The 27,849-nt window shown below is 33.4% G+C and overlaps 3 protein-coding genes and 1 pseudogene across 5 annotated transcripts; 2 read left to right on the top strand and 2 right to left on the bottom strand.

Moving 5' to 3' along the window:
* The first annotated feature begins 5,194 nt into the window (after positions 1 to 5,194).
* Positions 5,195 to 8,502, top strand: LOC143615687 (topless-related protein 4-like). Its single transcript, XM_077088755.1, has 8 exons — positions 5,195 to 5,403; positions 5,824 to 5,928; positions 6,744 to 6,963; positions 7,059 to 7,126; positions 7,224 to 7,319; positions 7,836 to 8,024; positions 8,123 to 8,289; positions 8,364 to 8,502. The coding sequence occupies exons 1-8, from the start codon at positions 5,197 to 5,199 to the stop codon at positions 8,500 to 8,502; spliced, it is 1,191 nt and encodes a 396-aa protein (XP_076944870.1). The 5' UTR covers positions 5,195 to 5,196.
* A 1,538-nt stretch (positions 8,503 to 10,040) lies between these two features.
* On the top strand, positions 10,041 to 13,460 carry LOC143615683 (phosphatidylcholine:diacylglycerol cholinephosphotransferase 1-like). Its single transcript, XM_077088753.1, has 3 exons — positions 10,041 to 10,625; positions 11,384 to 11,521; positions 12,586 to 13,460. Exons 1-3 carry the CDS (start codon positions 10,215 to 10,217, stop codon positions 12,889 to 12,891), a joined length of 855 nt encoding a protein of 284 aa, XP_076944868.1. The 5' UTR covers positions 10,041 to 10,214; the 3' UTR covers positions 12,892 to 13,460.
* Positions 13,461 to 14,514: 1,054 nt separating this feature from the next.
* Positions 14,515 to 17,460, bottom strand: LOC143615686 (transcription factor bHLH118 pseudogene; annotated as a pseudogene). The gene is made up of 3 exons (XR_013150516.1): positions 17,054 to 17,460; positions 15,957 to 16,292; positions 14,515 to 14,595 (listed from the first exon to the last, which is right to left on the bottom strand). The product of XR_013150516.1 is annotated as a transcription factor bHLH118 pseudogene (transcript).
* A 6,983-nt stretch (positions 17,461 to 24,443) lies between these two features.
* LOC143615679 (PTI1-like tyrosine-protein kinase At3g15890) lies at positions 24,444 to 27,632 on the bottom strand. Of its 2 annotated transcripts, none has more exons than XM_077088749.1 (4): positions 27,413 to 27,632; positions 25,875 to 26,022; positions 25,528 to 25,790; positions 24,444 to 25,251 (listed from the first exon to the last, which is right to left on the bottom strand). In XM_077088749.1, the coding sequence occupies exons 1-4, from the start codon at positions 27,460 to 27,462 to the stop codon at positions 24,636 to 24,638; spliced, it is 1,077 nt and encodes a 358-aa protein (XP_076944864.1). In that variant the 5' UTR covers positions 27,463 to 27,632; the 3' UTR covers positions 24,444 to 24,635. The 2 variants fall into 2 exon arrangements, with proteins under 2 accessions (XP_076944864.1, XP_076944865.1); XM_077088750.1 differs by having other exon boundaries at positions 27,419 to 27,632.
* Between the last annotated feature and the right edge of the window lie 217 nt (positions 27,633 to 27,849).

Genomic DNA, 27,849 nt, shown 5'->3' with positions numbered 1-27,849 from the left:
TTAATTTGTTTACACTAAATACATGCCTCTATAAGGCTTCATGTATTTCATACGTTTGAGTAACTTTTATTAATCCTGCTACACAAAGCATGTAACAATATTTTTTTTTTCAAATATGCAACCATGATCTATGGTGAATACATGTTTTCCGAAAGATATATACGAGTCTCATAATTATATAAAAGTGAAAACAACATAGAAGTATATACTAAAATTTTATAAAACCAGGGACACAATTATGTTTGTCCACAGATTTAGCAATACTTTTCACACACACACACACATATGGGAAATGTTAAAATGTAAAGAGAGACAAAAATGAGAAATGGGAGAAGGATTTGTGACAAAAAAAAACCCTCCACTAAAAAAAAATTTAAATAAAAAAATAAAAAAAATCATAACTCAATATAAATAAAAAACAGAAAAATTTAAAAAAACTAAAATGTCCCGTCATTCCTGTTAAAAAAACCGGCGAAAAGACACAATGTCGAGAAAGAGAAAAAAGACAGACGAAAATAAACAAAAAAACACAATGATAAATGAAAAAAATATACAATATATCGCAAAATATAACACAATGATGAACAAAAAATAATACAATGTTGAGAATATAACATAATATCAAGAAAAAGTCACAATATCAAGGAAAAAAAGACACAATCAATGACAAAAATAAATAAAAAGCACAATGACCTTTCTTCCTCAACATTGTGTCATTATTTTTTTTGAAAACGAGAAAGAAGGTGAAAACATTTTTGTGTTTTTTTACTTTTTTTGGTTTTTATTAAATTTTGAGTTTCGATTTTTTTTTATTAAATTTATATTCTTTTGTAAAAGGTATTTTTTTCCCTACAAATCCTTTTATCATTTTCTTTTTTTGCCCCCCTATGTAAAATTTCCTTTTATCAGCTACGAACTCATTGATTTTATATACTAACTTTAATAATTTTGATTTCAAAGGAAATGGTTTCTAGATTGTTAACTTTAATATGTTATAAAATTTTGTAAAACATTATGAATATGGTTTTCATAACATCTATTAAAATAATATTTCATTTATTAAAAGGATAAAAAATCACACAAATTTAATACATTTTCCCAAGGTTAGTTATGATAAGCTCTTTTGCCTATCAAACTGGTCTAGTGTAACAAGCTGTCTAGGTCCTATCAGGTTACATGTGACACAACAATCACCACTCGCATGTATGTGTACCTTCCTTTCCAAGCCAATACATTTCACCACGCTCTATTAAGCACGTTATAGTTTGAGGTTAGAAAACCTAAATAACCACTATAAACAGGCCTTTATAGCCTTGATTTTCATTTGCAAGTCGCAATACACATTTCTCTTTCTCGAACACCATCCGTCTTCGACGCGATCAATTCTCTAGTAATCTTCTCTTCATTTGGTCTTTTAATTCTCTTTCTATATCTATACATGTGTGTGTATATACACACATACCTTTTATGCTAGATCAATGTACATAAGCTTTAATTTATGGCGGTTAACAACGACATTGTTGAAACACTTAACAACAAACCGCAATTGGCACAATGTTGTTAAATCCATATAGAATTAATGTTATGTGCATAAATTAATCGGTGCATTGAAAACCCTAATTGACTTATGTTATTGTTGACAGTTGAATTTGTACATCAATCGGAGGTGATGTCGACCGGGATTTCTAAAGATCTTGTGTTTTTGATACTTCATATTTTAGATGAAGAGAAGTACAAGCAAACAATGCATAAGTAATTAATCCTTTGTGAATTTTTGTGGTTGTTAGTCATTATCATTTTTTTATTCTATTTCTGCACGAAATTGATTGCTAACTAGGACGATTTTGTTCGATTTTGTGAATGAATTAAGGTTAGAAAACGAATCGGGAGTTTTCTGTAACATGGACTATATCGAGGAGCTTGTCACGAAGGGATACTGGGAAATGTTGGACAAGTACTTAGCTAATTTCATAAACATTAACGAAAATGAACAGTCAATCAAGATGTTGTTCCATATTCGTAAACAAAGATACATAAGAGGCTTTGGAACAGTAAGAACAATCAATTGAATTATCGATCGATCTTTCCAATTTTTATTTATTTATATTTTGCTGGTTGACTCGATTTTTATCATTTTTCTGTTTGTAATAGGAATGACCGATTGAAGGCTTTGGAGATTCTAAAACGAGACTTAAAACCTTTCAAAACTTTGGATGAGGAAACATTCAAAGATTTGACCCACCTTCTCACCCTGAATAATATCAGGTGCGCACTTTTGAAGTTTATGCCCACTACTCAATGTGTAGTTTGCGATTAATTTTTATAATTTAATGATAGTTAAACTATACACACATACATATTTATGCATACGATGATAAAAGTAACATGCGCAATTTGACTTTTTACATATGTGTAACCACGATTGTAAAAAATGCACGCATAGTAAAAGTAACATATATAAATTATTGTATTCATATTTTTTTTCAAATGCGGTTATACATATATAAGAAGTTAAATTAGATAGCTTTTTTAATTTTTGAATCTATAACTAGCACTATGATTTAAAAAAACATGTAACGATTTAGACGAGTTTATTTGTGGTTCTCTTACAAAAATGCACTTAGAAGTTTTGTCACCTTCTGTTCGAAGCGTTTTATTTATGAAAATGTTTTTTAGCACTATAGACTCCTTTTATTTATTTATTTTTCGGTCAACGAATATTCTAAATTGGCTACTAGTTAAATTCACTAAATTGGGATACATTCGTCTTTCTATATGGGAAAACCCTTACCTAAGGTCAACGCTTGTGAACACTCGCTCGAAGTCACGAGAGTGTGGTGAGACAGAACTCGTTAACTTTAAGGATTCAACTTGTGAATGCCGCCACCTACTCACCTAGTCTTTCATCATCACCCAGTGCCGTCAAAATTAAATGACGGGGACAACAATCAAACCTAAGTCATATATGACACAAAATCTCTTCTTTACAGCTTCACTACCAACTCACTAACAAAGACTCTTTCTATAGGGTTGTTCTTTTTAAAGTCAATATTATTAAAAAAAACCCTTCTTTTAGATACAATAAAATTGGTACATTTTAATATAAATTGGTATTTATCTAATTTAGATTCTCAATCAAAATATCGTTGATATTACTAATTAATATTATAACAGAAGCAACAAACAAAAGATAAATAAAAAATAAAAATAAAAATAAAAATAAAAATATTAAAAGTTGAGTGAAAAGAAAATGTGTGTTTATAAAATAATTTGATGTTTAAGTTTGATCATCTCTTGTTATATGTTTCCATTTTAAAAGGCAAATTGATGTTTTTTTTTAACTTTGTGTTTTACCATCTTTTGGTGTTTGTGTTTAGTAGATAATAATAATAATAATAATAATAATAATAATAATAATAATAGAATTGTTAATAAAAATGATATACTAGTTATTTTGTTATTATAACCATCTGGGCTTTGCTCAGATGGCCAACCAAGTGAAGGTTAGAACTTGATGCCATTGGGTCGCTCAGGTTCGAATTCGGATGGCGACATGGGTTTCTATTAGAGTGAGGAAACTCCTGTTAAGTGGCAGGGGGCTCGAAATTTCCCGTGGAATGCCTAGCCAAACTCGGATGCCAAGCGTGGATCCGGTTAAAACAACATAGTCTTGGCCCGAGTGGGGCAGTTGGGGCTCTCGCTCGAGAGCTGTGGCTCATTTAGCCTTTAATGAAAGTCACCGTTTGAAAAAAAAAGTTATTTTGTTATTATTGTTTTAATGTTATTAACGTTTGTATTTAACCACTAGCTTGATCCAGTGGCAAAGGTTTATGAGTAATTACATATTTATTAAAGCAAAGTAAAATAAATAATCATATTCATATAAGTAATAGCAAAACTAGTTTGTTAACTAAATATAACTAATAATACGAAGCTCAGGCTCGAGTTTGTTTAAGGCAGACTCATTTCATACATTAAGTAAGCCGATCAAAAATAGTTTACACGTTACAAACGACTCGACTTGTTTACATCCCAGTATCACGCACAAGTGCATACGATAATTATGTCACACACTTGTTTAAAACGTACTTAACTAATCATGATAATGTAATATATTTACTAACACACTTTTGATATCAGGGAAAATGAACAGCTGAGAACTTACATTGATAACAAAACCGAAAGAGCTAAATTGGTTCAAGAACTCAAGAATCTGTATGAAGCAAATCCGGTTTTGCACGAAAAGCGCAAGTTTCCTACTTTGAGTCACGGAAGGCTGCGGTTATTAGTTAACCAGGGGTAATTAATATTACTTGCATGATGTTAATTTAATTTCTACTGTTTTGATCAATGTGTTAATTTTAGGGGTGTGCAAGAAACCGATTCAAAACCAAAAAAATCGAAAAATCTAAACCGAAAAAAACCAAACTGAAATAAAAAACGACAGTTTGTTTTATGTTTTTGTAAAAACCGAACTAACGGTTCGGTTTTGGTTTTGCATGCAATAAAACCAAAAAAACCGAAATGAACCGAATTCTAAATTTGTGTTTTTTTTATATTTTATATTATATAATTTATAAAAATTAAATAAATATTTAACTCAAATATTTTTGGTCAAATGTATAATAGTCTATTATTTGACAATTAACAAAATTATTTATACCTAAAATCATTATTTTTTGCAAACTTTTTTTTCGGCATTAAATTTTCCAGCTAAAATGGCAAAAACCAAACCAAAACCAATACGAAAATCGGAAAACCGAAACCGAAACCGAAAAAAACCTAAACCGAACGGTTTCAAAAACTCCAAAAACCGAAGTTTTGGTTTTCGGTTTGGTTTTAGCTGAAAACCGCACCACGCACACCCCTAGTTAGTTTATAAACTTTATATGAACAATGTTTGCCGCCTAAACTGGCAGCACAAACTATGCAAGAACCCGAGTCCTGATCCTGAAGTCACAACACTCTTCGAGGACCATGTTTGTGGGCCGTCACAAGATGCTTCGGCTTCGACTTCAGCTCCAGCACCAGCACCAGCACCAGCACCAGTACCAGCACCAGCACCGGTGGCTAATAATCAGTTAACGCGTCCTATTGCTAGACGTGGAGCCTTCTTGCATCCGGTATATGCTGATGCTGAAACTCTTTAACTAACTTATAAAAGTTATAAGTTAAAACTAATTATTGTTTTTTTTAATGATTTGGTTCCTGCAGGAGTTTCAGGACTTTCATCCAACCGAACCACCGGTTTCTCTTCGTGCGCCTCACAGTCAAGAGATGGAAGACCAGATTATGTCAGATGTCATAGTTGAACCTCCGGTCGTACCAAGCGGACCAAAAGAAATCACTGAACCATCGCAAATTCGTTCCCTCAAACTTCCTGATACTCTTTTACCAGTTGAGGTAAGTATGCCTTATTTTCCAACCTTTTGCACTGATTTTGACGTTATTTTACTAATCTCGTGAAAATAACGTTAAAAGTGGCGGAAGGTTAACCAGGTATCATGTGGTGGCGTTGATGGCCGAAAGACAAAGGTACATGCACCAATTGGCGGTGTCCCAATGGTTGAGTGTTATGTGCCTTATGTCCAAGGCTTGATGCAAAACTACTATCGAGCCAGTGGTCTCACTGGAAGCAGCCTCTCTATTCCTATGGGGTAGAGATAAGGCTGTCTACATCTTACCCTCCTCAGACCCTATCATAGCTTTGCTATTGATGGGATATACTGAGTACGATGATGATGATAAATGAAGATAACATAATATGTAATATAGTTTTGTGAATTTTGTTTAATCCTTTTTTTGTTTTATTTGTATATTTAGGTTTTAAAGATTGTGCACTATGGTGACGGTATACTCGTACTTGCTTATAATGCTGTACACAAACTGTGGAAATGGCCGAAGAACGCCCAAACCCAAACCGCTAATGTACTAAAAAAAATTCATGATATGATTATTTGTGGTTCCTGCTAAACATACACTACGACCTTATATCCAGACACCATGCGTCACCTATACGACCTGCATAGGTTCAAAGTTTTGTCATATATCATTGACCGTTAAACATACAAGTCGTATAGATTTATTTGAGTCGTATAGACCTATACGTAAACATATAGGGCCTATACGATGCATATAGTTCTTAAATGATGCAAAGTTATTAAATGCGATAGACGCACTCAAGGCACATAGAACTCGCTTGGGGCCTAGGCGCTAGGCGTAAACAAAGCGAGGGCCTGAGGAAAAAGAATATATTATGTATATGAAAAATAATAAATCTTTTCAAATAAAATATATAAAAGCTATTATATAATATTAAATATCACATAATTAGTACTAGAAATTCTAAAATAGTCAAGATTCAAATGTAATTTCAAAACTTGAAAAACAAAATGTTGAATGTAATTCCTTTGACCTCTCCTAGATCTATGTTTCAGTAGCACTCCTAGTGTTACTTTTGCTCGGCTTTTATCGTCTCATGTTCCTGTCCAAGACAATGCCAAAGCGCTCACCTAAGAACTAGAAGCGCATTTATTGAGCATCGCCTAAAAAATGGGCCTAGGCGCAAAAAGCGAGAGCTTTTAATAACTATGAAATGATGACTTATCTGTCAGGGTCTATATACAACTCGTAAATACCTATAGGCCTATACAAGTCGTATATATAGGCCCTGGTGTCTAGTTATAAAGTCCCTTGTTAGTTTATCACTTAGGATTTACTTACAAATGTGTTTGTTTTTATAGGCAAGTGTTGATGTGGCACCACAACTGTGTCAGCATAGGAGTGGCATCTTGATGACAAATGATATTAAAGATGTTAACCTGGAAGATAGACTTGCCAGCCTTGCAGTTTCCGATAACCATTGTTATGCCGTGTCGACATCAGGAGGAGAGATCTCATTGTATAACTTGGTAACTTTTAAGGTAAATTATCATGATAATATTCATAGTTTTTTTTTTTCATGTATTGAAGCTAGCAACTTTCTTTCCTGTTGCAGACAATGTCAACATTCTTGGCACCGCCACCGACGGTAACAAGTCTAATTTTGAATCCTGTAGACAACAACATTGTTATTGCTGGAATGTTAGATGGTTCTATAATTGTCTACAATGCTAAAGATAGCAAGGCACAACGTCTTTCAACCAAAACCAAATAGTTTGTGCTGAAAACATATATAACTTTTGATAATATTGTTTTGTTGTGAAACTATTGAACATTTATAGATCATAAAGACGTTCAAAGGTCACGAAAAGTGTGTAACTGGGCTCGCATTTGTCCTTGCAAGAAATACTTTAATCTCGACAGGAACCGACGGCCAGGTAACTTACTTGCATAAGAGCTAAGACGTCTTGTATTTTATTTAGAGGTGGCAATGGGTTGGGTTGGGTTGAAATGAGTCATGGGTCAAAACGAGTTTGGCTCATAATGAGTTTGGGTCAGAACGGGTCAATTAAAAAAAAGGGTTGTTTTGGTTTGGGTCGGAATAGGCAAGGGTCGGACCAGGTTTTGAGTTTTTTTTTTGGAACGAGAATAACGACGGAAACATTTTAGTTTTTTAGATTTTTTGTTTTTATTTATATTTTAAGTTATGATTTTTTTTATTATTTTTTTTGAGGGGGGTTCTATTAAGATCAAAAACTCTCAAAAAAACATTCAAAAATAATAATAAAAAAATTATAACTCAAAATATAAATCATAAACAAAAAAAGTAAAAACACTAAAATGTTTCCTACGTTGTCCTCGTTCCATAAAAAATAAACAAAAAACCCATCGAAAATTTTTATTCATTAAAATGTTTGTCTGATTCACTCATATATAATGACACTATATTTCAGTTATGCTTGTGGGATGCCGATAGCTGGAAGATTCGAACAAGCCAATTCATAGAGTTTCCTGCTAGAATTACCAACAGACCGCATGCACCAACCCGAGTGCACCTCAACCTGGCCCAGACACACTTCATGGTGGTTCACGAGAAACAGATAACTGTTTTCGATGGACATAACATGGGTTCGTGTATTAAGGTACATTTAGCTAGTAACCATTTCATAAGTCATAACTTCTAAATTTTAATAATTAAACTAAACACATTGTATTTAAATTTTTTTCATCTTGTTGCTAGTGGGCCCCTCGAGACACAAGCGGAGCTATAACAGATGCCGCTTATTCATGTGATGGTGAATCGATATTTGTGTGTGTCGAGGATGGAAGTGTTGGTGTCCTTGCGGCCAATGCTGTCGAGTTGAAGTGCTGGATAAACTGTGCAGCGTATATGCCATCGAACTGCAGGTACATATATCGTGTGGTGACGAATTTATATATATATTTTTCTCATGTAACATGATGAAATTTTATTTTTGCAGTGTGATAAGGGCGCAAGCTAATACCATTTCTGCGCACCCTAACAAGCCTAACCAATTTGCGTTAGGCGTTTCTGATGGCGCAGTTTATGTACTTGAGCCACCCACCAACACTGGTTCGGACCAGATGATGGTGGATTAATCGGGAGCGTGCATGCGTTGGTAAATTCTGAATCTGGCCCAACGTTAGGCCCGTCTGGTTTCGAATAGTTTGCGAATTATGAACTTTGTCAAGCATTTCTGTTTTTTAAGTTTGTTTTCTTCATGGTGTAATGATATTATGTTAAGCTTAATTATCTATGGTTTTTTTAATGAGTTTCATATCATCTTTAAATTGTGTGTGTGACATATTTGCATCAAAATCACATAATTGAAATTAAGGAATATATCATTGTCATTATATTACTTTGTTTCATTATTACATATAATAATAAGATATGATCAAGATTATATTTAATAATATTCACTAAAATATTAATAACATTGTTGGACAAGGGTGGTATGGCAACATTTAAGATCTTGAGATGTTGAGACATGAGACTCCTGCATTATCACATTCTTTAATGTTAGTGAAATCGGATATTGTGGCAAATTTGTGTTTGGTTGAAAATCTTGATATTGACATCTTTCGAATCGATAAGACAAATGTTCATTGTTATGAACCATATTTTGTTAATCGGGATTGGAACAGGCTATAATTAACTAAAAAATAATTAGGTTGCCTATATATCTATCAATATAAAATATTACAAATCCATAACACAGCAGATTTCATTTACATATTCGATTATATATCTTTATTACTTTTCCTAGCCTCATATAGTGAAAGCATATATATTTGTTATTGTGGGAGTTTCAAAAGCAAAAATAAAAAAAATACATATAAATCATTTGATTGCAAAAACTGAATAAAATCGAACCTTGTGTTATGGAAGAGAGGTAGTGTCCAAAAGATAATCAAGGGGCGCCATTGTTGAAGAAACAAAGGAAATTAAAAGTTAAAACCCTAACAAATTAACAAAAATGGCCCCTACTATTTATAAGAAGTTGGGTCAATATGAAACTATTTCTAACACGGCTAAAAGTCATATGTCAAAAAGTAATAATAATTATAATATAGTGTGTTTAACTAACTATAATTTAATCAAATTTTCTTCTTAATAAAAGTATCAAACAGCTGGTATGTAAATGAACCGAACGAATACGAATACGAATACGAGTATGTTCGTGTTTGTTCATTTAACTTTAACGAACACAAACACGAACAAATATTTGGTTTTCGTGTATAATTTAAAAATAGCATGTTCGTGTTCGTATATTTAAAATCTAAACGAACTGTTCACGAACATAAATTAACATAGTTGAACAAAGATAAACAAAAATAATTGTATTATATATATGAACATACTTATATGAACACAAAAAAAAAAAACATAAACACAAAGAAACATCAACAAATATAAATGAACATATATGAACAAATATAAACGAACATCAATAAACGAACATATACGAACGCTCACGAACATAATGAATGGAACGAAACATGTGTTTCATGTTCATTTTGCTTTATTAAACGATCACAAAATTTTTGTTCATATTCGTTGAACATAAACAAACTTTCCACTTAAGAGTTCACAAACAATTCGCCAAACGTTCGGTTCATTTACATAAAAAAAAAGACACCTACTACATACTGCATGAGGGTTCCCCACTTGAGATCTGAAACATATTATTATTATCATTCACTTTACATCACCACCTCACACTTTCTCACATACTATGTAATCTCCGCCACTCACCACCTATATATACCACCACCACCTTCATATTCCACCACTTATTCCGGCCACAATGAACGGTGACAAACTCCACCAACGTTCAACACCACAAACAACCACCACCATATTCAAAACCAACTATAACCTCAAGAATAATAATAATAATAATAATAATAATAATAATAATAATAATACCACCTTATACAATTCAAACCCAAAGACACCTACATCTACATATCCATCCTTAACCGATGCTTCGGTTTTACAATTGACGATAACCGACGTGTTCGGGGTGTTCAAGTACCACCCGGTCCCGTGTTTCTTTGCGGTTACGTTGTTGTTCTTCATGGGTGTGGAGTATACGCTTCGGATGATTCCGTCGTCCCCCCCGCCTTCTGATATTGGGTTTGTGGCCACCGGGTACTTGCATCGGGTCCTTGTTGATTGTCCTACGCTTAATACGGTTCTTGCGGGGCTTAATACGGTAATAAGGGTCATGCTATAGCTATACCACGTCCATTTGATCTCATGCAATCAAACGGTCTTGAAAAAAAGTCAAACTTTGAAAATTATCTTGGAGACCGTATTTGTATGAATACCATTTTAATTATTGAAAATTATTATATATGGTGTTTATAATTATTAAGGAATTTGTTTAAAAAGTGTCGGAAAGTTGTGCCGGAATTGTGTCACGAAGAAATTTTTTACGAGGGTTTTTCAGACATGCACATTGCGTCGGAATATTGGTGGTGTGTGACGCTTTACGGAAGCATTTTTGTGTCACAAACCTATCAGTTTTCTAGTAGTGAACCAAACTTTTTTGAAAATCATTGGTCAGAATGGCCACGGTCACTGATCATACACAATCAAACTTTTAATTATTATTATTTTTTTCATAGAAACCTACTGTTATCTATACAGATGACTGTTTAAAACGGCGTGATTTTAGACCTCACTGAGGTGTGTTTGACATGCGCATCGCGTCTGAATTGTGGTGTGTGACGCTTTTCTGACACGTTTCCGCAAATCTATTGATCAGTTTTCTAGAAGTAGCTCAAACTTTGAAAATTATTGATCAAACAACCATGATGACCAAAGATGGTCAAATTTTTTTTTTTTTGTCAAAACAACTGTTTGTTCTCTATCCTCTTATTGAAATATGATAAATCTGATAACATTCAAAAGAATTCTAATGGAATATTAGTTATTAACTGAGTATATACATGTTAATTTGAATGTAAGGTGTTTGTGGGGATGCAAACGGCTTATATAATCGGGACATTGGTGATTGAAGGGCGGCCGAGAGCCACTGTGGCGGCGCTGTTCATGTTTACATGCAGAGGGATTTTAGGTTATTCTACACAGCTTCCTTTGCCTGAGGTATGCCATTCTGTCAACCTCCAATAAAATGTTGCATTTTATTGCACAATCATGGAATTGTTTTAATTATTAGTTGTGTTAATTAGTTCTCAACATTTTTATAAAAAAATGGGCATGTTAATGTAAGTTTTAGAAATAGTTGAAGTAATAAAGTCTAGAGTTAGGTATATACATAACTAACTTTACCTAGAGAAGACCAAGAATCATTGTTCTAACTTTATACGTGTCAAAGCTCTTACCTATCATTTCATTATATGATTATTGTGAGTTGTGACTCTTTAGTTGAAATAATATACTTTATGCTTGTATTATTTTAGAGGGGAAAATCACTAAAATGTCTATCTTGACCTATAAGCTTATCAAAATAGCCTTTACTTTTAAAAAGTTTTTAATTAAATGATGTTTATTTGACAAGTGTTCCTTGGTGCAACAACATTATTCTCCTACGCTAGAAGGAAATTGACGAAGTAATGACACCAAGTGGAAGATTTTGATTAGCTAAAACACGGTTTTAACTAAAAAACAAGATGAATAATAATATTTTTATAAAATTAAAGGTCAAAGGCTAATTTGTTCATTTATACATTAAAATGACCATTCTAAGAGCATTCCCGTTAGATCCTTTATCGTTATAATAGAAATTACTACATTAGTTTTCTCTCATTTCAATTACATAATACTTTTTTTATACATTTATCATGACATTTTCTCTCTACTTAACTCATAACAACTTTTAAAAAGTATTAAAAAAATTATAAAGGGTAAACAATATTTCTCAAAATTTACTAACAATAGTAACTTTTTCTTTTTTTTTCCACTCACAAGTACTCCATAAAATATAGAAAACACACTCACATAATATGCCTTTTTACATAGACTAAAAATCTTTTATGAAGGACATGATAAATGACAAAAGACTTTCACTTGTTATTTTAAGTTTTTAACCATCATACATACGACATTTACTAATCGTACAACCGTTTATCTTGTCATACTATATAACTAAAGCATTGTTTACACGTATATGCATTCATAACTACAATTACAAATTTGTATATGGATAGGGATTCTTGGGATCGGGAGCAGACTTTCCGGTAGGGAACGTGTCGTTCTTCTTGTTCTATTCTGGTCACGTAGCAGGATCCGTGATTGCATCACTTGATATGAGAAGAATGCATAGGTGGGAGTTGGCCTTTCTATTCGACACCTTGAACCTTTTACAAGTAGTGAGGTTGCTAAGCACCCGGGGACACTACACCATTGACCTAGCCATTGGAGTAGGTGCGGGCATGTTGTTTGATTCCCTTGCTGGTAAATACATGAAGAATGCTATGAGGCGCGGTAGTTTTGAAGAAACAATACACCATTGACCTAGCAAAACCGATCTCACTAATCATGAGCTAGCTCTTCAATGTCAAATTAGGTGTTAATATTTGGATATCTTGATTTTGTTGAGAAAATATAGAACCTTACAATAGTTTCTTTAAGGTACAACTAATTTTCAGTAAATTTTATTTTGCTTATAAAAATTTGAAGATGATGTGGCATACCTTGATTATTTGGTGCCAAGTGATCAAGTGGTTTTGGGGAGTGCCCCATCACCCATTAGACCATTCTAAGTGGCGCCGTGCAACAACGTAATATTGAATCTTGTAACTTTATGTTTATAACTTTTTTTCAGTTGAATTCGATGTTATTACATTATGTTATATTTTGTTGTCCATAGACTAAGTTTCCGCGAGGAAATTCCACTAGTTTTATATACAAATCAGTGAGAGAGTTCATTTCTATGGTCATAAATATAGTTTATCATGATATTTTTTATAGAGAAAACTTTTATAGTTTTGGAGTAAACATAAATTCTTGCAAATTACTTTAATTGTGAAATTTATGCAATTTATGATAAATCAAGCAGGCTTTAGGCCTTCAGGTTGGGCTAAAAGAAACAGAGGCCTGCTTAGGCCTTGTCTTGCTAAATCGATACAGCCCAAAAAATAGGGAGAATTGGGCTTCCATCTCTTGGGTGTTGGGCTGTTGTCTTACTTGAAAGTTGAAACAAGTAGAGATGTGCAACTGGGTTTTACCAGGAACTGGGAACTGGATAGGAAGTTAGGAACTGGCTCCAAGTTTGGACATCAAAGTCAAGAATCGGGTGGGTAGAACCGGTTTGGAGTATTGGATATGGTCGGGTGTTTGACTGGGTTTGCCGGGTTTTTAATTGGGTTTTAACTGGGTTGGGTTTGGGTTTTGGTAGGGTAGAGGTGCATGGAACCGGTTTTGGGTCAGGTCCAGAACCGAGTTTTATGCCCAGCTCTAGAAATAAGGAACTTTTAATAATATTCCAGAAACTGAAATTCAGAGCCTAGACTCTTATAATTATTGTTTATTCCTGTTAAAAAAAACTTATCTAAGGGCATCAGATTTTAGAAAATTACTAGAATGTAGAGAAGGTTTTTGAGATTAATATTATCTAACAAGATTGTAGAGAAGGATTTTAGAAAATCACTAGAATATTAAATGAATGATAAATGAATTATGATTTATATATTTTTAGTATAAGAGATGAAACTAAAACTTTGAAAAGAAAAATAAAACCCTAAAACCCTCATATTGTTCTAGTTGGAAATGTAGGCTAATGTAACAAAGTTAATGAGCTCAAAATGCAAATAGATCGATCATCAACCCAACATCGTAGTATCTAAACACAAAAACCGAAAAATTAAGAAAAACAAAAATTGATGGTTGCAACATGACCATCAGTATTACTATTTACTGCATTTGTCCATGCAAGCAAATAAAAATGCATCCAAGGAATAAAAGACAATAAGATACAACTATAAGAAGTTAGCACAAGAAAGGAATAACAATTTTTCAATGGCCTTATATAGGCTTACAAAATAAAATCAAACTTAAATTAACTGAAAGAACTACAAAGAAGCAGCATGCATGGGTGTTATGCAGGAACATGGGTGATGTGGTATATGTATGGCTACTCAATATGAAATCGACTCATTGGCAACTCCTGCTAATTTTTGTTGCAACAATGAGGGGTTGATCGAAGCTTGATTATTCGCCTGCAAGAATTGATTGATGATGAGCCAAGTGAGGAACAAATTTGATGTTCTTACTTCTTATACAAAATATATATAGAAAGGATCAATGTTAATTTATACTCCATATTGTAAACCCTAAATTCTATTGTTTGTATTGTAGAACTAGATATTAGATCACAGTAAGGGATAAGAGATAAATCAAAAGAAATAGAAGAGATAATAATGGATCGAGCTATAGAGATAATCGTTAAAGATAATAAAAATAGAGTTTATTTATTAATTGTTTTGAGTATTATTAGGGATTAAAGTTAGTAGGATACATGTACAACTCATTGTTAGTATAAATATAAGATGTTATGGTATTGTTTTGTTGTGTGGTTTTCGTTCTTAATAATATTATAAGAGTCGTGAGAAGTTCTAACAAAATTATCAGTGTGTTGTTCGTATTCGATCCAATTAAGTCCAACAAATCATAATTATTCCAACAATCTCCCCCCCCACAACTAATTCGATCTGATTCAAACTCGCTTCTAGTCAAGAGCAGTGTTGGCTCATCTTCTTGACCTTGAGTTAGATTTGCGTCTTCCTCCTATCCGGTTACACTTATATGCGAAGTGCCCGAACATCTCACACCCGTAGCATCTAAAGTACTTATGTCTCTATTGAAGTCTTCCCGACTAGATTCTCTTCCACGTTCATACTCTTTTGTATAAAAATAAACTTGGCTCAACTTTCATATAACCAATCTCTAGACTTATACTTATATTGACCACAATGACTCAAAACCAAAATGAGTCAAACTCTAAAATAAACTAACTATACTAGATAAACTTAACAGTACTTTAAACTAGACATTTAATTCAAACTTAAAACTCTTTAACTCAATCTATTTGTCTCATTATCTTTTTCTTCTTTTGAATTGTGAATCATGATTATTTCTAACAGACTACACGAATTGAGCAATCTCGATCTAGACCTATACTTAAAACTCTTCTTTTCCTGCAACCCATGGGTAGGATCCCCGCCAAACTATCTAAGTTAAAAGAGCAAATGGTAAATCATTTAACAAACTTAATTTGTGGTTTAGCAAGTGATTTATATGTTATACTTAAAAAGTGTGTGTTAGATAATTATAAACTAACTACTTATAAATTTTGGCACATTTATAAAACACGAATACTTAATATGTTTAATGAACATTAGAAGTTTAATTATAACAAGAACTTTTAACATCTTAAAGTGCAATGTTTAGAATTAACTAGCTAGTTAGTTAGTCATGGCATATTTCTCCACCTTTATTCATAATTTCTTGCACTTAATTTTAAGTGTATTAAGTCTATTAAAACTTTGCAAATTCGACTAATTGTCATAAGAAAACTTACCTCAGATCGGATGATGTGAAGTACCCTCTCGTTTGCTCTAGTCGAAGTGCAGCTTATAATGTCAAGCCATTCTTCTACAAGTGTTTCTAATACTCTTGAAAGGAGGAACCCATCATGAATTGAACAACTATTTATCAAAATCTGGAATCCTTCATTGCAACGATTGACCACGACTGTATTTGGGATCAAATTCGTTAAGCTTTCATTGGTATAACAATTCATTGACGTAAAGTTCTTAAGCTGATCTCTTTTGACACCCAACACTTTATTGTTTTCCTGCATGTGTTTGATATACTTCACTGTCTGCTCCATTTGATCCGGTGTAGAACGTTTTCCCTACACATCAAATGCGACAGCAAATAATCATGTTTACGATTTTTTTTCTTTCTTTTATTATTATTGTTATTAAGGCTGTAAACAAACATTAACATAAATTTTTTTCAGTTAATTAAATTAAATGAACAGAACACGAATAGAGGCCATGCTCATTCAATTGTATTTGTGAACGTTCAATAGTGTGTTCGCTCATGATGTTTAATGTGTGTTTGTTTATAAAAGGTTTTATGATATTTTAATTACATTTTTTAGTTCTATCTAACAAAATATATGTGATAATTATAACTATGAATATGAAAAATTATGTGATAATTTACATGTAAATTATAACTATAAAACAAAATATATCAGTATTATGTGATAACTTACATGTAAATTAATTACATATGAATATGAATGTTAAAAAACACCAACACAAATTTGGTAGCCGGACCAAATCATTCACACTAATTATTCTTGGTTAGCCAAATCAAATAAAACATAATTGTATTCATTCATGTTCCTTCGTTTGTGTTTGTGAACCGTTCATGTACCAAGTTCATTCCTTTAATGGTCGAATTACGAATAAGAAATTCTGTTCGGTTATGCGTGAACCGTTTATTTTTCCAATAAAGACTTAGCGACAAACATGAACAAAGCCTTGTTCGATTCATCTACAACCCTAATTACTATTATTATTATTATTATTATTATTTCAACTTAATTCTAAATCAAGTAACTTTAATAAACATTCACACAAATTTGTAAAACCTAAAGCTCACCTTGATGAATTCAAGAGGAAGTAGACTTCGAAGTGAGGCATAAAGATCCGTCATTTGTTTCCTTCGCTGCTTCTCGTTCTCTCGATGAATCAACTTCTTGTTTGTATGATCATCTTTAGTACCATCTTCTACAACATGATCAGCAGTAGAAGAACTAGGGTTAGCCTGTTGATTAATATTCCCATCCATAGGAACATGATCATGACGATCCGCTAGAAGATCTTGTTGATTCAACTCACCCAACCCCAGATCTTCAGTTTGCTGCAAAGAAAACATGATAATATATGATGTTAATTAAGATTAATCCCACCTGGACTTGTAGTCAACTTTTGTGTATGAGGAATATATATATCATAGTATCAATTCAACATATTATTTTAGTAGTGGTTGTTGGAGATGATCTGCTTAATTAGAGTATTGATATGATATGGGATCTTCAACAGTTGGGACACTGATGATATGATGAAGATTTCTAGGAATCTTTGATATTATATATCTAACTTTTGTTATGGAAATAATTTGGAAACCCTAAACCAGACCAAGTGCTTTTTTCCTTTTTTTTAGGTTATTATTTAAAATGTTTTTTAGTGTGTGTACAACCAGACAACCAGTCAGCTTGAAGCCTTCAAAATTAATGGAAACTTTTTGAACAAGCAAATGATGTACTCCGTATTAAACTTGGCTGGAGTTTCAGTATATAATAGTTTAAAGAATTTTCAATTTTCACTAATTAATAAAATAAGTACCTATTGTCTGCGCATCGTTGCGGTTTGTTTTGAATAAAATTCATATTGAAATGTAAATAAGTATAAATGTTTCGTGACAGTATATACACAAATTTTACTAGACATTATATTTGAAAACAAAATATGTTATACATTGATCAAGGCTTTTAAGTTTCACTACTACAAAAGTACAAAACCAGGTATTTGCTACGGCCAATTCCGTAGAAAATCCATAGCAATATGGGTGTTTGCTACGGATTTGGTTCGTAAGTACAAGTCTCGTGGTTAATTTATTTTTCTTTTATAGATTTTTGCTATGGAATAATTTTGTGACGATTTTAATTACAAAAAGATATGCCGCTATTTTAGCTATGTTAATTGTTAACCACATAAATGTTTGCTAATACGGATTTTAGCTATAGACTGTTAACTACGAAATATTGCTACGTTTTTTTTAGCTACAGTATTTTGCTACAGTTATAATTACCTAATTTTGATACAAATTTTTAAGCTACAAAGTTTGCTAGTTGCTAGTGAGTTTTAGCTACTATGTTGGCTATGGATTTCATATGGCTACAGAAATTTGCTATGATTCTACATTTCTACTACCAATTTTGCTATGAAATTTTGCTATAGATTTTATACAGTATTCGCTAGCGAATGTAGCTACAGAAATTCCCATGATTTCACTACGGATTATATAATGTTCAATCGAGTGGGTGAGATTAGCGGTTCTTGGTTGATCAGCTGGTCCCGTGCGGTTTTAATTACATTACTCACCTTTAGGGAGACATCCCGGGTCCATTCATATTTTAGAATGAGTGAGAAGCATGCATCAAGGCAAAACCTTTTGGTTACAAATTCAAAGAATGTAGTCATGTATCACACTAGCTTGACCATCCCGTACGTACAATATAATTATCCTTCATAGTACTCCATTAGTCCAATTATATACCAACCAAATCTCTTAACTTTTTGCTTACAATTTTCTTTATTATATAAAAGGATTTGGGGAATCATATATTTGAAAAGTGGAATATTTAATATTGAAATTAGTTTGTTTATATCTTCTTTGGTCGGGTGGTTAATTTAATTTTGGGTGTTTTGAAATAGTCCATGATGTAGATGATGGTACATTGGTATGCTTTGTGGAAGAACGATTTCAAGCAGACGTATGTCAGTGAAGATTTAGTGAATGTGTTTTTTTAGACCTACCATCCTTGATGGTGTTAAAGGGAAAATTAACAAAATCTTTGCTTTACCGGTTAAACTAAAAAAAATATTTATTCGACATTTTTTCTTTTCAAAATGTCCACATCAAATCTACTCAATCAGCCTATTGAGTAATCCACGAGTCAAAAATATCTCTGCGGAAGTCAAAAACTTTCAACGGAAGCAAAAAAATTTCATCGGAAGACGAAAATATCTCATCAGAGTCTAAACATATCTTGTTGTAAGATAAAGAGAATCTTGTTAGCCGGTTAGTTCGACGAGTTTATTTGGTTATTTTTTTAATATGGGCATCTCAACTTGACATTGACACGTGACGTGACCTAGTTGGTTGAAAGATCTAGTCGGGTGATGACTGATGAGTATTGCCACGTCACTATGAGTATTAAGCATAATGGCCCCGCCAAAACGATGCCTCTCTAGGGTGTTTGGGGCTTTAAAGCCCAAGCCCCCTTACCGCCCACTTTAAAGCCCATAGATGACAACCTAAGTAGTTGAGTTGACTGAATTTGAGGTGGACATTTTAGGAAAACTCGTTCAAATGGATAATGGTTTTTTTTTTCATATTTCCTTGATGTTTTTATTTTAATTTGTTGGTAGTTTACATAGTAAATTTATTATTTAATTAATGTTAAATTACAATTTAATACCCTTTATTAATTCTATATGTATTATGTATTATGTATTATGTAATACTGTTTTCTTCCTTTTTTTTTTCATATATGGGCTGGTTGGACTTAATAAGGTTTGTGGGCTAATCAAAGGTGTTTATCAAGACGGCCCGTCTTCTTGCTAGCTAACGAAACAATTTGTTAGTCGCACAGTTCAATCATTTTTATCCACGATCTTTTTTGATCTTTGTTTTCATCTTTATAGTTGAACATAATTGTTACATGCATCATTGTTAAAATTATATGTTCATGGGTCATTATTATCTCGCATAATAAATAAAAGCGGAATTTTTGACCTGTTAAACCTTAACTCAGAAAATATTTACAGACAGTTCTAACTTTGAACGTATTTTTCTTCAGCGATCTCATACTAAATGAAGTTAACCTCATTCGCTTTTTGATGACATGGACTACTTATATATGGGACAAAAACGTCTCTTATTACAAATCGATGCATTCAACAGTCCAATGCCATAAACCCATGGAATCATGCTCTTTTAAATTATTGTTTGAGTTGAAGTTGTATTTTTATAGATTTATAGGGTTAACTAGTTATACTGGAATGGAGCGTTGGGTACAGTCGGTTGTACCATTTTAAACTCATCCCGACACGACATTAGGCAGCGGTAGTCACTTGGGGTTCTCCCCCGTTGAATACGGTAACACACCACACGTACATAGTTAATGGAAACACTATTGATCTGACCACACAATCTTAAACGTACTTGTGTGTGGGACGTAAACTACTATTCAAACTCCCAACTTTCGAGTAGAGCTAGTTGTCACACTTTCTAGTATCTTTATGTTTTAAAAACTTGTATTAGTTTTGATTTTACTGAAAAAGAAAAGGCAAAACATATCTGAGTTTGAGCTAGGGATGTTCACAGGCCGAACTGAATCGAAAGAGGGTTTGATCATGTCTAAACTAGACTGAGCCGATCAAGCCATTGACAAACCGAGCCAAAATCACAAGCATTGCTCGACTTGTTTACAAACTAAGCCAAAATCGAACACACATTTTCCGAATATTTTTCGATAGAAGTCCCGAGCATTAGTTATTTCTTTTATCATTTAAAAGTTTATATATAAATACAAGTTTGAAGTTGAATATAAAGTATCTGAAAACAAAATAGTCGATGTTCCGAGCATTAGGTGTAATGTTAATTCTGGGGTGTGCACAAAACCGAAAAAGCGAATCGAAACCCAAAAATCCAAAAAAACCGAACCAAAAACCAAAACCGTATTAGAAATTGATGGTTCGCTTTTGAAGTTTAGCAAAAACATAAATATTGATTTTGGTTCGGTTTTGTATTTTGTTAAGAACCGAAAAGACCGAACCGAACCGAAATAACCAAAAATTGAAATAACTATAAAATCTTAACCGTAACTTTGTAACCATTAAAGCAAAATCTACCGATGACTATTTATTTAGTTTTAACATATGGTTAATAACAAATATATTTGGTTTTTAGATATGGTTAATAACTAATGGTACTAGGTTTTGATTTTAAAGTTATCTTTTATTAGCTTTTAATATTTGAATTCCAATTATTCAATATTCTATTAATCATTAATTTAATAAAAATATCATGCCTAATTTTAAATCTTGAGGTTTTTTGCCCAAAAAGTTTTGTCTCGAGTAGCAAAACCGAAAAACCGCATCCAAAACCGAACCGAACCAAAAACCGAAAACCGAAAAAACCGAAACCGAATGGTTTTCAAAAAAAATCATAAAACCGAAAGTTTGGTTTTTGGTTCGGTTTTAATCAAAAACCGTACCGAACCGCATCACACACCCCTAAATGTTATTAGTTTATTACCATTAATAATAATACTTTTAAATATAAAGCATTAACGAGATGGTTACAAGGAGATTTTATGTGATTGATATTAAGATACTTATTTTAAGAGGCTGGTCATAAGGAAATTTGCCATATTGTGGAAAGGCTAACAACCTTTTGCTTTGCACAAATAATGTTACAAGCTTAAAAACCCAAACTTAAAAATCTACTAATAAACAAACTTATATAAACACTTTTCTTAAGACACTATATTACACTTTTCTTAAGACAATTAATTAATATTAAAACAAACTTTGAAACACAAGCTTTATTTTTCATTATAAATTTTATTTTAGAATAAGTACCAAACGTTATTTAAAGAAACTAAAATTTAATACTGAAATTCAGAAAAATCAAACAAAAGAAAGATAACACGAGGAAAAAAAACAGTCACGTCACACAACAAACAAGAAATGTGAAGAAATGTGAAGGGATAATATGAAGTTATTGAGGGACATATTATGGTTGAGGGTGTATGGGCTGTTTATGAGCTAAACCAAGCCTAGCCAAATCCGTAAGTGTTGAATTGGGTTGGTTTTTAAACAAGCCGGGTCAAGCCAACCTATTTTTGTAAACGAGTCGATTTCAAGCTAGTTTTTCCTCCTTTATTTAAATGAGCTGGCCTGGTTTATAATCTGATTGGATTCAGGTAAGCTTTTTTCGAACGAATTGAGATAACTTCTAGTTGAGCGATTTAAACAACTCTAAAGTGGTGTTTTTATAACATCACCCTTTAGTAATTTATTAAAGTTGATTCGTGTTCACATAATTACTATTTTGGATATTTTTTTTTGATACATTTCAACGTGTCCATAGTTTCAAACCACAAGATCAAATGGAGTCATTACTTTTCAAATGGACCAAAGATCACAACACTTGTTCCACTTAGGTTGTTATCGACAAGCGTGTGACATAATTAATAAAGTTACTATGCATCATTCGTTTGGTAAGATGACATTGTGATATTGCATTCAAACGAATTGATTTTATTAACGACTTTATTTGTGGGAGTAATCCATAGATGATTCGTGGTCTAGGAATCGGTGTGCGGATAAGTGGTAGATTCATAATTTTTATGTTAGCGGTGGCAAACTTTAAGCCAAGTGAGAATGTACCGAGCCAAAATGAGTCAAGTAAAAAATACATTAAATCGTAACAAAACGCTTTAACCATTGTCTGACATTATGCATATACCCTTTCGCCTTTGTTATGCATTTTAATTGTATTTAGAGTGAACTGCGGTTTTCGTCCTTGTGGTTTGTCCAAATCTGCGGTTTTAGTCCAATAGTTTCAAATTTGCGAGTTTCGTCTCTGTGGTTTCATTTCACTTGCAATTAAACCCAAATTTATTAACCCCGTTAAGTCCGGTCGTTAAACGCATCAGCGTGCCCCTCACGTGGGAGGCATTTTTGTCCTTTCTCTCTCCAAATAAACCTCAGTCGTAATTCGTAAGCCCTTCACTTGAGGGGCTGGGGTGTATTTGGGGGGAAAAAGGATAAAATTGTTCCTCACGTGAAGGGTACGCTGATGGGTTTACCGACTAGACTTTACGAGGTTAATGAATTCAGGTTTAATTGCGGGTAAAATGAAACCACAAGGACGAAAATCGCAAATTTAAAACTTTGGACTAAAACCGCATATTTATAAAAACCACATGGACGAAACTACAGTTTATTCTTGTATTTATAGTGCAATATTACGAGTAAGTTGATTATGTTCATTTGTTTATGAGCATAAACATAAGCTATATTAGACAAATATCCTACTGATTACAGTTTAGACATACAAGTCATTGAACAATTTATACAAACTCATATGAAAAGGATAGTTTGTACAAACTCATATGAAAAGGAAGTTTAGACGTTGATGTTGATAACATTACACTATTATTTATTAGTTAAGAAATTTAAACTATTAGTTATATGGTTAAACTTGAGATCGATGAGTATATGTTTGGCTAATTTGATGGGACGGCATCCCAATCTAGAGATTTTTTTCACCGACTCAGATGTCTAATTCCCTATCTCGACTCTGTATGCTCTAATGTACTCAAACCATCCGGTCCACTTCCACTCGTTCATGGTGTTAATATGTATGAACGATTTGCCAAAACCGACATCCTTCAAAGCTCACTCAATGAGTCAATGGTAGGGACATCCAAAACTGCATGTGAACATTCTCAAAACTGAATCTTCTGAGCCGTGGCTTTCAAATTAAATTATAACTGGTTAACTGAATCAAAACTGAATCCGGTTAATAACTAGTAAAGGAGAAACCGATTCAGTTATGAAAAATAACTATAGGTTAGACCGGTCAGGATTTTTCAAGGTAGGACCCTATTAAAGACCAGCTAACCGAAACCGGGTTTTTTAAACAAAATATTAACCGTTGATATATCAACGTTAGCATTAACTTTTTGAGCCGTTTTTTAACCCCCTAAGTATAAATAGTCATTGGGTGTTATAATATGGTCTGATTAGTGATTACACCACTTCTCTGGCTTTTAAAGACACTCAAAAACACATAACCACTCAAACCTAGAGGTGCACAAACCATGTATTTTCAGGAACCAGAACCAGGTTAATCGGATTTTGACCGGGTTTTTTTCGAGTTTCGGGTAGGGTCAGGTTTTGATCGGGTAAAGATGAAACCGGTTCTAGCAGGTCCAGGTCGGGTCAGGTTCCGGGGAGAAACCCAATACAGGTCGTACCCTCGGGTAGCATATATGTAGGAACCAGTTTTCAACCGGGCCCGAAACAAGGTATTTTGTGCACCTTTACTCAAGCCTCAACCCTTAAGGCTCAAATGACAACTGAATTTGAGGATTTAGATACAAGAAACATAGCCACAGCCTCGGGTCGAGGCCCGCTACTATTGGGCTGGGCCGGGCTGTTAGTTTTGTAACAGGCAAAACATTTTATCTAACAAAAACCAAAATTACACCAATAAGCAAACCCATGTTTTAAGTTACTTACAACTTACCACACTACAATACTAAAAACATCACACAAATATGCAAACACCATTCACACAATCACACCACACCACCAATAAATTAAACACAATAAACAAACATACCTGCAAAAAAAAAAAAAAAAAAATCTTTTTTACACTTCTATGCCGCCTTCTCGATTTCTTGAACCCGTTCATTCTCTTCCGAAACAAACCCCGAACTATCATCCGCAACCGACACCTCATCGTTAAACTCAGCAGGCCGGCCCGTTACAAACATTTCATCGTTTTCAATAGCAGCAAACTTTTCCTTCAACTCCCCCTTTAACAACTCGACCACCTCAACCATCGACGGTCTTTTATCGGGCTGGTTATGTGCACAAATAAGCCCAACAAAAACAACCCGTTTCAACTCTTCTTCTACATACTCCCCGTTCATCTTCGGATCCACAATTTCACTAAACTTTTGTTCACAAACCAAACGTAAAGCCCACTCCGTGATGGATATCGCGGTACTTGAATTTATCCTTTGAACGGGTTTTTTCCCACTAACAAGCTCGAGTAAAAGAATCCCGAAACTGTATACATCACAACTCTCGGATGCTTTACCTAACATCACGTATTCGGGAGCTAAGTACCCCTGTGTTCCCTGGGCATCAGGTATTAACTTTGCAAACCCGAAATCTGCCACTTGGGGTTTGAAATCCGAGTCGAGTAACACATTGCTTGATTTAATATCTCTATGTAGTGTATGTGGTGTTGCATGATGGTGAAGATAACTGCATAAAGTTATGAACTTTAGTCAAGATTTGTATATAATAATAATAATAATAATAATAATAATAATAATAATAATAATAATAATAATAATAATAATAATAATAATAATAATAAAAAATAATAACAACAACAAGAATAATAATAATAATAATAAAGTTACAAACTTTACTCAAGAATCAAGATTTGCATAATAATAATAAAGTTACAAACTTTAGTCAAGATTTGTATATTGTGACAACATTATAAATTTATAATCAACTGAATGTATAACTTACACGATTCCTTCTGCGGACCCGATGGCAATATTCATTCGTCGGGGCCAATCAAGAAGGCTTTCAGACGAGTTGTGCCCGTGAAGGTGAGAGAGTAAACTAAGATTAGTCATGTAATCATAAACAATTAACCGTTCTTGACCTTCGGCACAATAGCCACGTAAGCCAAGTAAATTTTTGTGTCTAACGCGTGCAAGTATTTCAACTTCAACCGCGAAGTCCATTTCCGCTTTATTGCTCCAAACCTTTAACCTTTTCACCGCAATCTGAATACGCAAAAACAGATTACTTTACCGAAAAATGTTGAAAACAAGATTATAAAAATAAGTTTTATTTTAAATTTTAATTACTTGAGATCCGTCCCATAGTTGACCCCAATAAACGCTGCCGAATCCACCTTCACCGAGCTTATTGTCGTAATTGAAATTGTTTGTGGCAGCATGTAATTCCTTTAATGAAAATATCCTCCATGTTGATTCTTTCTTCACTTTATCTTTCCTGTTTAATTACCAACAAATTAGCACAGAAACTTTATAAAAATTTGGGAGAACTTTATGGCTGCAAACGAGCCTGAGCTAGACGAGGCTTGAGCTCAAGGTTGACTCGTTTCGAGCTCTTTTTCTAAAGCTCGAATCGAGCTCAAGAGTGGTTTTACAAGCTTAGGTTGGGCTCGTGTATTGTTTATTCACTAATTTATCAAAATTTGTACTTATTTTTATATATTTCAATAAACCTTAAACGAGCCTAAGCTCGAGTTGAGCTCATGTGCAGTACCTTAAACGAGCCAAAGCGAGGCTCGAGCTTAGCCGTGTAGTGTGAAGCTAATACATACAAGTCCAATAGAACTAAAGTTCAAAACACACACACACACACACACACAAGGCTTGAGATCGGGCTAGATAACTAAACGAGCTTTATTTGAGGCTCAAGCTCGATAAGGCTTGGCTCGCTTCAAGCTTTTTATCCATATGATTGGAGTAGCTCGCAAGCAGCTCAGCTCATTTGATCTCTTCTTTCTAAGTGTGTAATCAAGCTGAGCCCGATCTCGAGTCCTGCTCGTTAAATACGAGCTCTTTTTCTAAAGCTCGAGCTCAGTTCTTGTATTATTAATTAATTAACTTATCAACAGTTTTTATTAACTTTATACATTTTGATAGACCTTAAGCAAGCCAAAGCTCGAGTCGAGCTCGTGCTCAGTACCTTAAACGAGCCAAAGCTCGACTTGAGCTCAGTTGTGTAGTGTAAAGTTAATACATAGAAGTCAAAAAGAGCTAAATAATTAATTAAAATTGGGTAAGTTACAAACTGATTACATATTGAGTTCTTTTACTAGGGATGCAAACGAGCCGAGTCTGAGCCTGGCTCGTTTTGAATTATGAGAGCTCGAGCTCAAGGCCGGCTCACTTTTTCTAAAGTTCGTGAGTCGTTTTACAATTTACAAGCTTGAGCTCGGTTTGTGAGTCGTTTTACAAGCTCAAGCTCTTGTGTATTTTTGTTAATTAACTTACCAACATTTTCTATATTTGTTATATATTTCGATAAACCTTAAACAAGCCTAAGCTCAAGTCGAGCTCGTGTTAGTGTGAAGTTAATACACAAAGAGCTAAAATTAAAAAAAATCACAAGGCTCGTTAATGCTCGACACAATCTTCCTATACAAGGCTCCAGCTCCAGCTCCAGCTCGAGGACGAGTTCAAGCTCGTTAACTAAACGAGCTTTATTCGAGCAGCTCGGCTCATTCGCACCCCCTATGACTTTTACTTTGTTGGTAGCAAAATTGTGAAAATTATAAGTTTATAATTATAATTATAACCCACAAATCAAAAAACAACCCACAAAACCCTAATTAAACAATAAATTAATTAAACTAATTATTAATAAAAGAAACACATACCGATCAGAGGCTCTAGTGCAACACAATAAAGACCGGAAACCCATCAACACAAACCCCTAATAAACAATCAGCAAGAACAAGAAGAAAAAAACAGTTTCATCGGAAAATGAAAAATGTGTTTTTTTAAGGGTTCCTTCGAGAAGAAGCAACAGGGTTACGTGATGTTGTGTCGGTCAAATTGTTTTGTCAAGTAAAGTAATGATCTTGGTGAATGAATATGACTTTTGTTTTTAAGAGAGAGAAAGGTAAGTTCAACTTAAAACTCATGTTTTCAAATTTGGTTAAAATATTAAAAGGTTATTCAAAATCAAATGTACTTATGTACTATATAATAAAACCATTTATGGATAGATATATATATTTATTTAATAATCAAGAAAAACATGTAGATCTTGGTTTTCTAACGGAGATTCAAGTTCGATCATTACTTT

The sequence above is a fragment of the Bidens hawaiensis genome, unplaced genomic scaffold (genome assembly GCF_021521415.1).
Source record: "Bidens hawaiensis isolate Kalapana, Puna unplaced genomic scaffold, B.hawaiensis_p1.1 tig00043820_1, whole genome shotgun sequence".
Taxonomy (NCBI): Eukaryota; Viridiplantae; Streptophyta; class Magnoliopsida; order Asterales; family Asteraceae; genus Bidens; species Bidens hawaiensis.
This window is presented reverse-complemented; position numbering and strand designations above follow the sequence as displayed.

Bases quoted from the DNA above. Each gene is read 5' to 3' on its own strand.
- LOC143615683 (XM_077088753.1), top strand. From the start codon at position 10,215: ATGAACGGTGACAAACTCCACCAACGTTCAACACCACAAACAACCACC. The intron at 10,626-11,383 runs GTAATAAGGGTC...TTTGAATGTAAG, and splicing joins TTCTTGCGGGGCTTAATACG to GTGTTTGTGGGGATGCAAAC. The intron at 11,522-12,585 runs GTATGCCATTCT...GTATATGGATAG, and splicing joins CACAGCTTCCTTTGCCTGAG to GGATTCTTGGGATCGGGAGC.
- LOC143615687 (XM_077088755.1), top strand. From the start codon at position 5,197: ATGATTTGGTTCCTGCAGGAGTTTCAGGACTTTCATCCAACCGAACCA. The intron at 6,964-7,058 runs GTATTGAAGCTA...TGAATCCTGTAG, and splicing joins TCATAGTTTTTTTTTTTCAT to ACAACAACATTGTTATTGCT. The intron at 8,290-8,363 runs GTACATATATCG...TTATTTTTGCAG, and splicing joins TATATGCCATCGAACTGCAG to TGTGATAAGGGCGCAAGCTA.
- LOC143615679 (XM_077088749.1), bottom strand. From the start codon at position 27,462: ATGGGTTTCCGGTCTTTATTGTGTTGCACTAGAGCCTCTGATCGGTAT. The intron at 25,791-25,874 runs GTAATTAAAATT...TTGCGTATTCAG, and splicing joins AACTATGGGACGGATCTCAA to ATTGCGGTGAAAAGGTTAAA. The intron at 25,252-25,527 runs GTAAGTTATACA...AACTTTATGCAG, and splicing joins GGGTCCGCAGAAGGAATCGT to TTATCTTCACCATCATGCAA.